The sequence below is a fragment of the Oncorhynchus keta genome, chromosome 10 (assembly GCF_023373465.1).
Source record: "Oncorhynchus keta strain PuntledgeMale-10-30-2019 chromosome 10, Oket_V2, whole genome shotgun sequence".
NCBI classification, from domain to species: domain Eukaryota; kingdom Metazoa; phylum Chordata; class Actinopteri; order Salmoniformes; family Salmonidae; genus Oncorhynchus; species Oncorhynchus keta.
Genome location: NC_068430.1, coordinates 8,846,620 through 8,860,561, shown reverse-complemented (window position 1 = coordinate 8,860,561; position 13,942 = coordinate 8,846,620). Strand labels below are relative to the sequence as shown.

General features: G+C 45.5%; 1 protein-coding gene and 1 long non-coding RNA gene across 5 annotated transcripts in view; both read left to right on the top strand.

Annotated features, from left to right (window-relative positions):
* Nucleotides 1–5,124, top strand: part of kif5ab (kinesin family member 5A, b) — a 169,581-nt gene extending 164,457 nt beyond the window's left edge. The window contains exons 24-29 of one of the 4 annotated variants that reach the window (XM_052526447.1): nucleotides 604–820; nucleotides 930–1,248; nucleotides 1,491–2,833; nucleotides 2,985–3,012; nucleotides 3,379–3,518; nucleotides 4,337–5,124. In XM_052526447.1, coding sequence (XP_052382407.1) covers nucleotides 604–820; nucleotides 930–1,248; nucleotides 1,491–2,833; nucleotides 2,985–3,012; nucleotides 3,379–3,502 — 2,031 coding nt within the window. In that variant the 3' untranslated portion in view covers nucleotides 3,503–3,518; nucleotides 4,337–5,124. Of the gene's footprint in view, nucleotides 1–603; nucleotides 821–929; nucleotides 1,297–1,490; nucleotides 2,834–2,984; nucleotides 3,013–3,378; nucleotides 3,519–4,336 lie in introns of all 4 variants that reach the window. The other 3 variants (XM_052526449.1, XM_052526448.1, XM_052526446.1) reach the window with 3 other exon arrangements.
* Nucleotides 5,125–5,229: 105 nt separating this feature from the next.
* On the top strand, nucleotides 5,230–13,363 carry LOC127932091 (uncharacterized). The gene is made up of 2 exons (XR_008144006.1): nucleotides 5,230–6,985; nucleotides 7,136–13,363. It is a non-coding gene; the product is annotated as an uncharacterized LOC127932091 (long non-coding RNA).
* Nucleotides 13,364–13,942: the final 579 nt, after the last annotated feature.

The following is a 13,942-nucleotide window of genomic DNA, read 5'->3' as shown; positions in this document are numbered from 1 at the left end:
TCCCTCCCCCCTCTCTCCATCTCCCCTCCCTCTCTCCCACCCTCTCTCCATCTCCCCCTCCCTCTCTCCCACCCTCTCTCCATCCCTCCCTCCCCCTCTCTCCATCTCCCCCTCCCTCCCTCTCTCCCACCCTCTCTCCATCTCCCCCTCCCTCTCCCCCACCCTCTCTCCATCCCTCCCTCCCTCCCTCCCTCTCTCCATCTCCCCCTCCCTCCCTCCCACCCTCTCTCCATCTCCCCTCCCTCCCTCTCTCCCACCCTCTCTCCATCTCCCCCTCCCTCCCTCCCTCTCTCCCACCCTCCTCCCCTCCCTCCCTCCCTCCTCCCTCCCTCCCTCCCTCCCTCCCTCCCTCCCTCCCTCCCTCCCTCCCTCCCTCCCTCCCTCCCTCCCTCCCTCTCTCCATCTCCCCTTCCCTCCCTCTCTCCCACCCTCTCTCCATCTCTCCCTCCCTCCCTCTCTCCATCTCTCCCTCCCTCCCTCTCTCCCACCCTCTCTCCATCTCTCCCTCCCTCCCTCTCTCCATCTCTCCCTCCCTCTCTCCCACCCTCTCTCCCTCCCTCCCTCCCTCCCTCCCTCCCACCCTCTCTCTCTCCCTCTTTCCAGTTGGTACGTGACAACGCAGACCTGCGTTGTGAGCTTCCGAAGCTTGAGAAGCGTCTTCGGTCTACGGCTGAGAGAGTGCGGGCGTTGGAGGGTGCACTGAAGGAGGCTAAGGAGGGGGCTATGAAGGACCGGAGACGCTATCAACAGGAAGTAGAGAGGATCAAAGACGCTATGAGGGTCAAGAACCCCCTACGCAGGCCGCACACCGCTCAGATAGGTGATAATACATATTCACTTCCTCCTTCCCTTCCCCACCTACACCCCTACACACATCGAGAATGACGATAACGCTGATTTTGATACCACTGCTATGTCTCTATTTCCAGCCAAGCCGGTCCGTCCGGGCCAGTTCCCGCTCTGCTCTCCCACCAACCCCTGGGTCCGTATTACTGAACAGCAACACTCCATCCATTTTAGTAATGCCATGTTCCAGATGCCCAGTCTGACCCCCAGCCAGATAGCCAGTCATCATGCTGCATCCCCAGCAACAGCCCCTTACTTCAAACCCTCCCAGAGCAAGGACCAGTCCAACAATCACAACTCCACTGAGTCCAACATGCCCCAGACCAACAAGTCCAACATGCCCCAGACCAACAAGTCCAACATGCCCCAGACCAACAAGTCCAACATGCCCCAGACCAACAAGTCCAACATGCCCCATACCAACAAGTCCAACATGCCCCAGACCAACAAGTGAGTACAAACATAGTTTTGAGTGAAAGTAAAACAGAGGGGAGAAAAGCTAGTGTTATTTCATTGCTTTATTTAACCAGGAAGGACCCTTGAGGTTAGAAACATCTTTCTGCCATCTGCTGACAGTTGTTATTGATGGAGATACTGTACAATCATATGAATAGGTGACTGACAGGCTTCTGTTTGTCTTGTAGGCTGCCAGATGAGCCAATCAACAGCCCCATAGAGGACAACAGCCCCACAGTGGACAACAGCCCCACAGAGGACAACAGCCCCACAGTGGACAACAGCCCCACAGAGGACAACAGCCCCACAGTGGACAACAGCCCCACAGAGGACAACAGCCCCACAGTGGACAACAGCCCCACAGTGGTCAACAACCCCACAGTGGACAACAGCCCCACAGTGGACAACAGCCCCACAGAGGACAACAGCCCCACAGAGGACAACAGCCCCACAGTGGACAACAGCCCCACAGTGGACAATACTATAGTGCAGAACACTACAGAGAAGGACACTACATTGAAGTACACTACATTGAAGGACAGTACATTGAAGAACACTACAGAGAAGGACACTACAGAGAAGGACACTACAGAGAAGGACACTACATTGAAGAACACTACAGAGAAGGACACTACATTGAAGGACACTAGAGAGAAGGACACTACATTGAAGAACACCACAGAGAAGAACACTACAGAGAAGGACACTACAGAGAAGGACACTACATTGAAGAACACTAGAGAGAAGGACACTACAGAGAAGGACACTACATTGAAGAACACTACAGAGAAGGACACTACAGAGAAGGACACTACAGAGAAGAACACTACATTGAAGAACACTACATTGAAGAACACTACAGAGAAGGACACTACAGAGAAGAACACTACAGAGAAGGACACTACAGAGAAGGACACTACAGAGAAGGACACTACATTGAAGAACACTACAGAGAAGGACACTACATTGAAGAACACTACAGAGAAGGACACTACAGAGAAGGACACTACATTGAAGAACACTACAGAGAAGGACACTACATTGAAGGACACTACAGAGAAGGACACTACATTGAAGAACACTACAGAGAAGGACACTACAGAGAAGGACACTACATTGAAGAACACTACAGAGAAGGACACTACATTGAAGGACACCACAGAGAAGGACACTACATTGAAGAACACTACAGAGAAGGACACTACAGAGAAGGACACTACAGAGAAGGACACTACAGAGAAGGACACTACAGAGAAGGACACTACATTGAAGAACACTACAGAGAAGGACACTACATTGAAGGACACCACAGAGAAGGACACTACAGAGAAGGACACTACAGAGAAGGACACTACAGAGAAGGACACTACAGAGAAGGACACTACAGAGAAGGACACTACATTGAAGGACACTACATTGAAGATCACTACAGAGAAGGACACTACAGAGAAGGACACTACAGAGAAGGACACTACAGAGAAGGACACTACTGCCAGCTCTACAGGGACGCTGGATGTGGACACCTTCAACGGTAAGGTTAACAGAACCGTTTCCTATTTCTCTGTTCTCCACTCACTCCTGCTCCATAGACTTAGATAGACTTACTTCAATTCCCTAAGTCTGTTCACTGTTCACTGGTGTGACTGCATCCCCACCCTGACACTAGCTCTGTCTATCCACAGGGAACGCCACAGATATCAATTACAACAGGTAAGACTGCCCACTGTCACTGACCTGCTTTGCTCTTTGTGTTTAATCCCCCCGCAGCCGACACAACACTTCTACTCGCTTAGTAATTCATTGTCATTGATTGGATTTATAAAGCACTTTTGTAGTACGCTCGAAGCACTTAGCGCTTTAGTTAGCTGACTAGTCAAACACAGTAGCATTATCAAACCTTGTTGAATATATCCTATTGTGAACCTGAGGCCTGACACTGACACACACTCCTACACTTGTCCCTCACTGCTTTCCGTCCCATCACTGTTATGCTGCGGTGTTTCTGGTTTCCCTCCCCCTGCTACGGCCTTTCTTCCTGACTGACGACTGTTATCCCTGCCCGGCCCTGGGGTACAGCTTGTCTCTGAGTGTCCACTCTGCTGCTGTGTCCAGGAGGGATGTGCAGCACTGCGACAACCAGAACCAGAACAGCCCAGCCAGGCTGCACCACGTCATCCAACCAGAACAGGCTACCAGCTAGTGACCCAGCTCCTCACGTGAGGGAGGAAGGGATTAATAGGGAGAATATTGAATGAGTATTTCATAACAGACATAATCTAAGATGGCAGATTCATTTACTTGTGTATTTCTATACACCTGCCCTCTCCGTCTCTCTCTCTCTCAATTCAATTTCAATTTAAGGGCTTTATTGGCTTGGAAAGTGAACTAGATAAACTCTAGATCTCTCTTTCTCTCTCCTTTTCTCTCTCTCTCTCTTTGTCGCTCTCTCGTTCTCTCCCTCTCTTTCGCTCACTCTCCTTTTCTCCCTCTCTCTCTTTTTTTCTCTCTCCATCTCTCTCTCTTTGTCTCTATCTCTGGGAAACAGAGGCAGGGGGAGAAAAATATATTGATGTGAATATATATAAATATACAAATATATTTATGCAGAGTTCCATATGGTGAGCAAGCCAATCACAGACCTAATATTATAAGAATTATTCATCTTCATCTTGCCTTCTGATTGGTTAGGAGGAAATGTATCATATTAAATGTGATTTCGGCATATTTAGCTGATTAGACTGGTGAAATTCATCCCGCAGTTTTTCACAATAAAGATTCCATATCAGACATATAATGTATGCCTGGTGCTGTTTATGGGATTCATTGCATTGTTTGTCTCTCTCTCTCTCTCTCTCTCTCTCTCTCTCTCTCTCTCTCTCTCCCTCTCTCTCTCTCTCTCTCTCTCTCTCTCTCTCTCTCTCTCTCTCTCTCTCTCTCTCTCTCTCTCTCTCTCTCTCTCTCTCTCTCTCTCTCTCTCTCTCTCTCTCTCTCTCTCTCTCTCTCTCTCTCTCTCTCTCTCTCTCTCTCTCTCCAGGCGTCCGGTTCGGTTCTGCCAAGACCGCCCTCATAAATCTGCATGCTGCTGATCAGTGACCTTCTGATCTCCCTCTCCTCCCCCTCTTTCCCAGTAAGACTGTCTCACTCCCTCTCCTCTCCCCTCTTTCCCAGTAAGACGGTCTCTCTCCCTCTCCTCTCCCCTCTTTCCCAGTAAGACGGTCTCTCTCCCTCTCCTCCCCCCTCTTTCCCAGTAAGACGGTCTCTCTCCCTCTCCTCTCCCCTCTTTCCCAGTAAGACGGTCTCTCTCCCTCTCCTCCCCCCTCTTTCCCAGTAAGACGGTCTCTCTCCCTCTCCTCTCCCCTCTTTCCCAGTAAGACCGTCTCTCTCCCTCTCCTGGCCCCTTTCCCAGTAAGACCATCTCTCTCCCTCTCCTGGCCCCTCTTTCCCATTAAGACCGTCCCTCTCTCCCTCTCCTCTCCCCTCTTTCCCATTAAGACCGTCTCTCTCCCTCTCCTCTCCCCTCTTTCCCAGTAAGACTGTCTCTCTTCCTCTCCTCACCCCTCCTTCCCAGTAAGACGGTCTCTCTCCCTCTCCAGCCCCCTTTCCCAGTAATACCGTCTCTCTCCCTCTCCTCTCCCCTCTTTCCCAGTAAGACTGTCTCTCTTTCTCTCCTCACCCCTCCTTCCCAGTAAGACCGTCTCTCTCCCTCTCCAGCCCCCTTTCCCAGTAAGACTGTCTCTCTCCCTCTTCCTCTCTCCGTAGAACTCTCTGTAGCCCTCCCCTCTCCCTCTCTCCCTCTCTCCCCCTCTCCCCCTCTCCCTCTCTCCTTCTTCCCCCCTCTCCCTCTCCCCCGCCCTCGCCCTCTCTCCTCTCTCCCCCTCTCCCCCTCTCCCTCTCTCCCCCTCTCCCCCTCTCCCCCTCTCCCCTCTCTCCCCCTCTCCCTCTCTCCTTCTCTCCCTCTCTCCCCCTCTTGTAAATTAACCACTAGAATTGGCAGCTTCCTCTTCCTCTGAGCCCTGACCCTTTTGGATGAGCTGTGGTCAAGGCTATTGGAGCGAGAGAGGGTGTGGCGTTCTGTGTGGCCACTAGGGCGCACTCCTGCTGCTCCTCACCCCATTCCTGGAGGCTTTAGTGAGGGTAAATGAGATGATCTTTTTAGGCTATTTTGGATTAAATCTGTTGGAAAATAGACAATAACCTGACCCTAACAACCACCTTGCAAATGAAGATTGATAGAAGTAAACGCACACGGCATAGCCTTAATACATTTGTAATAAACCTACCCATACGTTTACATTTTTCACTCTATACAATTCATGTACAGTTCATGTACAATTCATGTACAGTAACGGTCAAAAGTCTTAGAACACCTACTCAGTCAACGGTTTTTATTTATTTAGTAGAATAATAGAGAAGACTTCAAAACTGTGACATAACAAATATTATTTATTTTTATTTATTTATTATTTTTATTTTTTTAACCTTTTATTTAATTAACTAGGCATGTCAATTAAGAACAAATTCTTATTTACAGTGACGGCCTGGGACTTTTACTATATGACCGGTGTTCTAGTGGTTGTGTAGTGGTCCTAGCTGCTATCTGAGCTAGTTAACATATCAGACAGCTGTTTCTTTCGTCTCCTTAATAAGAGTTAGGATCAATTCCATTTCAATTCAAAGTTGAAAGTTCCTGTTACCTTCCCGAATTGACTGAAATGAAATGAAATGGACCTCAACCCCGATGCCCTCACTATAGAGACAACAGGTGACTTCTTCTCCTGCTTCCAGTATGTCCTGTCGTGTTGTCAGGCTCTGAGATATACATGTACATATTTGTAAATATGTCTCTGCTCAGGTCTAGATTGAGTGGACAGAGTATTGTAGGTAAGGGGGCATATCACCAACCCTATGCTGTTAGCAGTGGTTTAAATCTCACATGACTCAGAACCTCAGATGAAGTGTACATCAGCATCATGTAAATAGCTGATATACAGTCAGTAGATGAGTTGGGGTTTTATAGGTCATCTTCCTACAGCAGGCTCTGTGTTGTACTTGGATGTGTGTACATTACCCTGACGATAGAATAACAGCTGCTACAGTCAGACGCAAGCAAGCATGTCTGTGGTATGCGGACGCTTCAACCGAGCACTTCAAGGCTAGCCTGGGTGGCAGGCTGTTTCGGGCTCTCTTGCCAACTCCTTATGGAATGGATGACAATGGAGTAGGTGGGAAGCAAAAACTGGGACCAGGCTACTTCACGGCTATGAGAGCAAACTACTAGTGTCTGAGAACTAGGAAAAGTCTGGCTTTTCTTTTCTTTTCTGTGCTTTTCTTATGCATCGATCTGTACAGAGAGAGAGAGAGAGCGAGAAAGGGATATTTTGGAGTTGTAACATATTGTACCTACTGTATCCAGACATGGGCTCAAATACTACTTGAAATCTTCCGAATACTTTAGCTGGGCTTGATTGAGCTTGTCCTGGCAGAATGGAACCAATAGAACTGCTGGGGGTGCCGGAGGAGTCGTTGCCAATCCTCATTGCCTGTGGTCTGCCCGTCAGGAAGTCCAGGATCCAGTTCCAGAAGGTAGTGTCCGGACCCAGGGCTCTGAGAAGTCCAGGATCCAGTTCCAGAAGGTAGTGTCCGGACCCAGGGCTCTGAGAAGTCCAGGATCCAGTTCCAGAAGGTAGTGTCCGGATCCAGGGCTCTGAGAAGTCCAGGATCCAGTTCCAGAAGGTAGTGTCCGGACCCAGGGCTCTGAGAAGTCCAGGATCCAGTTCCAGAAGGTAGTGTCCGGACCCAGGGCTCTGAGAAGTCCAGGAACCAGTTCCAGAAGGTAGTGTCCGGACCCAGGGCTCTGAGTTTGGTCTCGAGCTTGGAGGGAACTATAGTGTTTGAAGGCTGCACTGTAGTCAGTGAACAGCATTCTCGCGTAGGGGTTCCTCTTGTCCAGATGGGTTAGGTCCGTGTGAATAGCGATGGAAATCTGTTGTGCTTCTGTTGGAGCTGTAGGCAAACTGAAGTGGGTCCAGTGTGCCTGGTATGATGATGGCCTTGAATGATGCGAATGAAAATAAATCATTAAAAGATTTCAAATAGTATTTAAATCCAGGTCTGACTGTATCTACATGGGTTGGCAGGTTCTATATATCTTCATCTCAATTCTATATACCTTCATCTCAATTCTATATACTTTCATCTTTATTCTATATACCTTCATCTCAATTCTATATACCTTCATCTCAATTCTATATACCTTCATCTCAATTCTATATACCTTCATCTCAATTCTATATACCTTCATCTCAATTCTATATACTTTCATCTTTATTCTATATACCTTCATCTCAATTCTATATACTTTCATCTTTATTCTATATACCTTCATCTCAATTCTATATACCTTCATCTCAATTCTATATACCTTCATCTCAATTCTATATACCTTCATCTCAATATGTCTGTTCTGTTGTCGTCTGTCCAGTGGTCAGTTACATTCACTAATACAGAATGGAAAATATCATTGGGGGAAAATACTACATTTTAGTAATTATGTATCAACTTTTTTTATACAAGTTTATTTACGTTTTTATTTATTTATTTCATTTTTTATTTTAAATATATGTATTATTTAATGCAAGTTGTGTTTTTATTGTTAGTATTCTATATAATGTTATATATATGTTTACCTCTGATTTGCACATGGATAATGTATTTGTCATGTACTATTTGTCAACCAATTGTTTGTATTACTGTTGAATACTTCTGGATATATCAGAAGACACTTTAGTTGCAGACTGGTAGTGAGAAACAGAGAAACATAGAAACAGAATGCATGGCATGTATAAACCTGCCATTCTTAAAACACAGAGGTACAGGTATCGGAGACTATCCATCTGAACTTTCCCCCAAACCACCTCCCGATCACAGACACACAGAATTACTGCCTCCCAGTGAGATCCCTTCTGATCAGCCAGTCAAGACAAGAGGGCCAGGGAAGGCTTCCCGTGTGTGTGTATGTTAGGGCTACCAGGGAGAAGGATGACTACCAGGGAGAAGGATGAAGGTAATGTTGTCAGTCTGATGTTGAAGGATTGTTCTACTCAGTTATATCACAATCACCAGCTGGGTGTTCTGTGTGCAAGGAGTTTTGAATATTTGTTTTATTTCCTGTGTTTACAACCACCAGGGTCGTAACCACCAAGGTCGTAACTACCAGGGTCGTAACTACCTGGGTCGTAACCACCAGGGTTGTAACTACCAGGGTGTTAACTACCAGGGTTGTAACTACCTGGGTCGTAACCACCAGGGTTGTAACTACCAGGGTCATAACTACCAGGGTCGTAACCACCAGGGTTGTAACTACCAGGGTCGTAACTACCAGGATTGTAACCACCAGGGTTGTAACCACCAGGGTCGTAACTACCAGGGTCGTAACTACCAGGGTCATAACTACCAGGGTCGTAACCACCAGGGTCGTAACCACCAGGGTCGTAACTACTAGGGTCGTAACCACCAAGGTTGTAACTACCAGGGTCATAACTACCAGGGTCATAACCACCTGGGTCGTAACCACCAGGGTTGTAACTACCAGGGTCATAACTACCAGGGTCGTAACTACCAGGATTGTAACCACCAGGGTCGTAACTACCAGGGTCGTAACCACCAGGGTCGTAACCACCAGGGTCGTAATTACCAGGGTCGTAACTACCAGGGTTGTAACTACCAGGGTCATAACTACCAGGGTTGTAACTTCCAGGGTCATAACCACCAGGGTTGTAACTACCAGGGTCGTAACCACCAGGGTCGTAACCACCAGGGTCATAACTACCAGGGTTGTAACTACCAGGGTCATAACTACCAGGGTTGTAACTACCAGGGTCGTAACCACCAGGGTTGTAACTACCAGGGTCGCTATCACCAGGGTCGTAACTACCAGGGTTGTAACTACCAGGGTCGTAACCACCAGGGTTGTAACTACCAGGGTCGCTATCACCAGGGTCGTAACCACCAGGGTCGTAACTACCAGGTCCATTCTCTCTTGCTCTGTGACTCCTCTGAACCCTGTATACAAAACCAACACCCCGTATAAACTGCCATGAGGCTGAACAACAATGCATTGTGCGCTTTACCTTGTGTAAACAACTTATTTTTGTTTGCTCTCCTCAACTATTTGAAATCAACAGCCTATAGATAGCACTAGCAGTGTGTGGGTAAAATCACTGGACAAGCTGAGCCCGTCAAAAATCCATATTAAAACCTATATTGTGATAATTTCTCTATACTCATTAGTTCATACGCCACCATGATATACAATAAGACCGTGACAACAAAAAGACAACTGTCTCACAGTGGCCGAATAAATTTGACTGGACATGCAGTACCAGTCAAAAGTTTGGACACACCTACTCATTCAAGGGTTTTTCTTGATTTGTTTTACTATTTTCTACTATTTTCTACATTGAATAGAATAATAGTGACTACATCAAAACTATGAAATAACACATGTGAAATAATGTAGTAACCAAAAAGTGTTAAAAAATCAAAATCTAGTTTATATTTGAGATTCTTCAAAGTAGTAGCTGTCAAAGTAGCCACCTTTTGCCTTGATGACAGCGTTACAGACTATCGGCATTCTCTCAACCAACGTCACCTGGAATGCTTTTCCAAGTTTTAAAGGAGTTCCCACATATGCTGAGCACTTGTTGTCATTTTTTCCTTCACTCTGTGGTCCAACTCATCCCAAACCATCTCAATTGGGTTGAGTTCGGTTGATTGTGGAGGCCAGGTCATCTGATGCAGCACTCCATCACTCTCCTTCTTGGTCAAATAGCCCTTACACAGCCTGGAGGTGTGTTGGGTCATTGTCCTGTTGAAAAACAAATGATAGTCCCATTAAGCACAGACCAGATGGGATGGCGTATCACTGCAGAATGCTGTGGTAGCCATGCTAGTTAAGTGCGCCTTGAATTCTAAATAAATCACTGACAGTGTCACCAGCAAATCACCCCCACATCATAACACCTCCTCCTCCATGCTTTACAGTGGGAAATAAACATGCAGAGATCATCCGTTCACCCACACAGCATCTCACAAAGACATAACACCTCCTCCTCCATGCTTTACAGTGGGAAATAAACATGCAGAGATCATCCGTTCACCCACACCGCATCTCACAAAGACATAACACCTCCTCCTCCATGCTTTACAGTGGGAAATAAACATGTAGAGATCATCCGTTCACCCACACAGCATCTCACAAAGACATAACACCTCCTACTCCATGCTTTAAAGTGGGAAATAAACATGTAGAGATCATCCGTTCACCCACACAGCATCTCACAAAGACATAACACCTCCTCCTCCATGCTTTACAGTGGGAAATAAACATGTAGAGATCATCTGTTCACCCACACAGCATCTCACAAAGACATAACACCTCCTCCTCCATGCTTTACAGTGGGAAATAAACATGCAGAGATCATCCGTTCACCCACACCGCATCTCACAAAGACATAACACCTCCTCCTCCATGCTTTACAGTGGGAAATAAACATGTAGAGATCATCCGTTCACCCACACCGCATCTCACAAAGACATAACACCTCCTCCTCCATGCTTTACAGTGGGAAATAAACATGTAGAGATCATCCGTTCACCCACACCGCATCTCACAAAGACACGGCGGTTGGGGGAAAGAAAAGGAAATTGGACTCATCTGACCAAAGGACAGATTTCCACCGGTCTAATGCTCGTGTTCCTTGGCCCAAGCAAGTCTCTTCTTATTATTGGTGTCCTTTAGTAGTGGTTTCTTTGCAGCAATTCGACCATGATGAAGGCCTGATTCACGTAGTCTCCTCTGAACAGTTGATTTTGAGATTTGTGAAGCATTTATTTGGGCTGCAATTGCTGAGGCTGGAAACTCTAATGAACTTATCCTCTGCAGCAGAGGTAACTCTGGGTGTTCCTTTCCTGTGGCGGTCCTCATGAGAGCCAGTTTCATCATAGTGCTTGATGATTTTTGTGTTGAAGAAACTTTAAAAGTTCTTGAAATGTTCCTCCGCATTGACTTCATGTCTTGAAGCAATGACGGACTGTCATTTCTCTTTGCTTATTTGAGCTGTTAATATGGACTCGTTCTTTTACCAAATAGGGCTATCTTCTGTATACACCCCCTACCTTCTAACAACCCATCTGATTGGCTCAAAGGCATTAAGATGGAAATAAATTCCACTATTTAACTTTTAACAAGGCACACCTGTTAATTGAAATGTATTCCAAGTGACTAACTCATGAAACTGGTTGAGAGAATGCCACGAGTGTGCAAAGCTGATATCAAGGCAAAGGGTGGCTACTTTGAAGAATCTCAAATATAAAATATATTTGGATTTGTTTAACGCTTTTTTGGTTACTACATGATTCCATATGTGTTATTTCATTGTTTTGATGTCTTCACTATTATTCTACAATGTAGAAAATTGTAAAAAAAATAATAAAGAAAGAAAAAAACCTTTGAATAAGCAGCTGTGTCCAAACCTTTGACTGGTATTGTATGTTTGTTTCATCACAAAACCCGGAGAGCAACATCTGTGCGGTGAAGTCCACAAAGCAAATATTGCATGTAACAAACAGTTACATGACCTGGAACATGGTCCAACAAGTTAATGTTTTCGACAGTTTTACTAAACAACTACTGATTTAGAACCACTGAGTTTCCGCAAGTCAGCACAAAGACGACGAGAGTATCGCCTCCGCTGTTACAGCACCATTTCAACTTAAACATTCACATCAAATCAACAAGGCTATATATGCTTAGTTTGAACTCCAATGCCATCCTCCTCTCTTACATGTTGGCAAATCAGTCAATGTCTCTGTCATACAGTACTCTTTACGTTGTTGTTTTCATAGGCTAGCAAGAATTCTAGCTAGGTAGCCTAACCTAACTTCCTCGCATGGGCAACAATGAGCCAGCTTAGTTAGCTAGTTAACTAGTTAGTTAATGTGAGCCTCAGGCCAGTGGTACAATATATTAATTAATGGTTAGATCAGTGTCGCCATCATAATCATTGGCCTGTAGAGAGAATTAAGTCAAAACCACAAGTCCAAATCCCCATCTCCATCCATGGCCTAGGAAAGGGACCATCTAGCAAGCTAGCTACTGCAGGACATCAACACAAGTTGGCCAGAAACTAAAAATAATTTTTTTCTTAGGATGTGATTTGATTGGTGTGAAGCCAAATCCGAAGTGACCTCCTGTTGGGGGGTGGGGGAGGGGTTTGCTGCACCAGGCCATCCCACAGTTGAGCTCAGCTCAATGCTGATTGGCTATTTATTTAATTTATTTGTATTTATCAAGGAAGGCCAAATGCTACAGCCACAACACTTCATAATCTTTTGTTCCAGACAGCGTCAGATACAGGGACGACACAGCCTCTCTGTTCCACTCGCTCAGAGATTCAGCCACTAGCGAATTGACGAAAAATGATGAAAACACAGAGAGAGAGACGAAAGATACATTTAAATGTTTCTATTGGTCAAATATTTGGGGAAGCTTCCTTTGGTATCCATGACTACACATCACTGATAGATAGTGGCTGGGATCTCTGCACTATAGGTCTAGACATGTGGGATGATGATGATGTTGATGATGAAGATGATGTTGATGACGATGATGATGATGATGAAGATGATGTTGAGGATGATTGATGAAGATGATGTTGAGGATGATGATGAAGATGATGTTGAGGATGACGATGTTGAGAAAGAAACTGAGTGTTAGTCTGTCTCTGTCTGTCTGTTGTCTGATTTGTAACCAATCTGAAGATGTTCTAGTCCTATCCCTGATGCATTATGGGGACTGTAGTACATTGTGGTATTATTCTAAAATACAGTGTACAGTAGTAATAAACTAAAGAAAAAAAGACAACAACGTATCAATATACGAGCCTTTGTTTGTTTGTAGTGTGCTGGATAGTGCATGCAGTACATGCCTGTAGCTGCTGAGAAACAACCAACATGTTATTATAAGGAAAGTCTTACAATAAAGATGCTGCGTATCACGACAGTCAGGCCTCTGTGTTTTATTACTACAAATAGCGTTGTGTTTTTTTGTGTGTTTTTATTTTTAAGCTGTAGGATATACCATCACATAAAGAGGAAACAGATTCATGTTAATTAAAGTTACAATGTAACGGCTCATCAACCATTTTCATTGCCAATATATAAGAATAGAACACTGATCAGAATAGATAATAGTAGCATAGTTCTCCGTGGAATCTAGAGCTAGGAGAAAAGAAAGGTCATTAATGGGTCATTAAAGGAGCCATAACAACAGGGTCAAAGACACGACAGCAGAAACAGAAATTCCTTAGTACTGTAAAAACATGTCCAGTCATCTTCCTGCGAACACACACACACACACACACACACACACACACACACACACACACACACACACACACACACACACACACACACACACACACACACACACACACACACACACACACACACACACACACACACACACACACACACACACACACACACACACACACACACACACACACACATACACTGTCCTTCTGTGGCTCAGTTGGTAGAGCATGGCGCTTGTAACGCCAGGGTAGTGGGTTCGATTCCC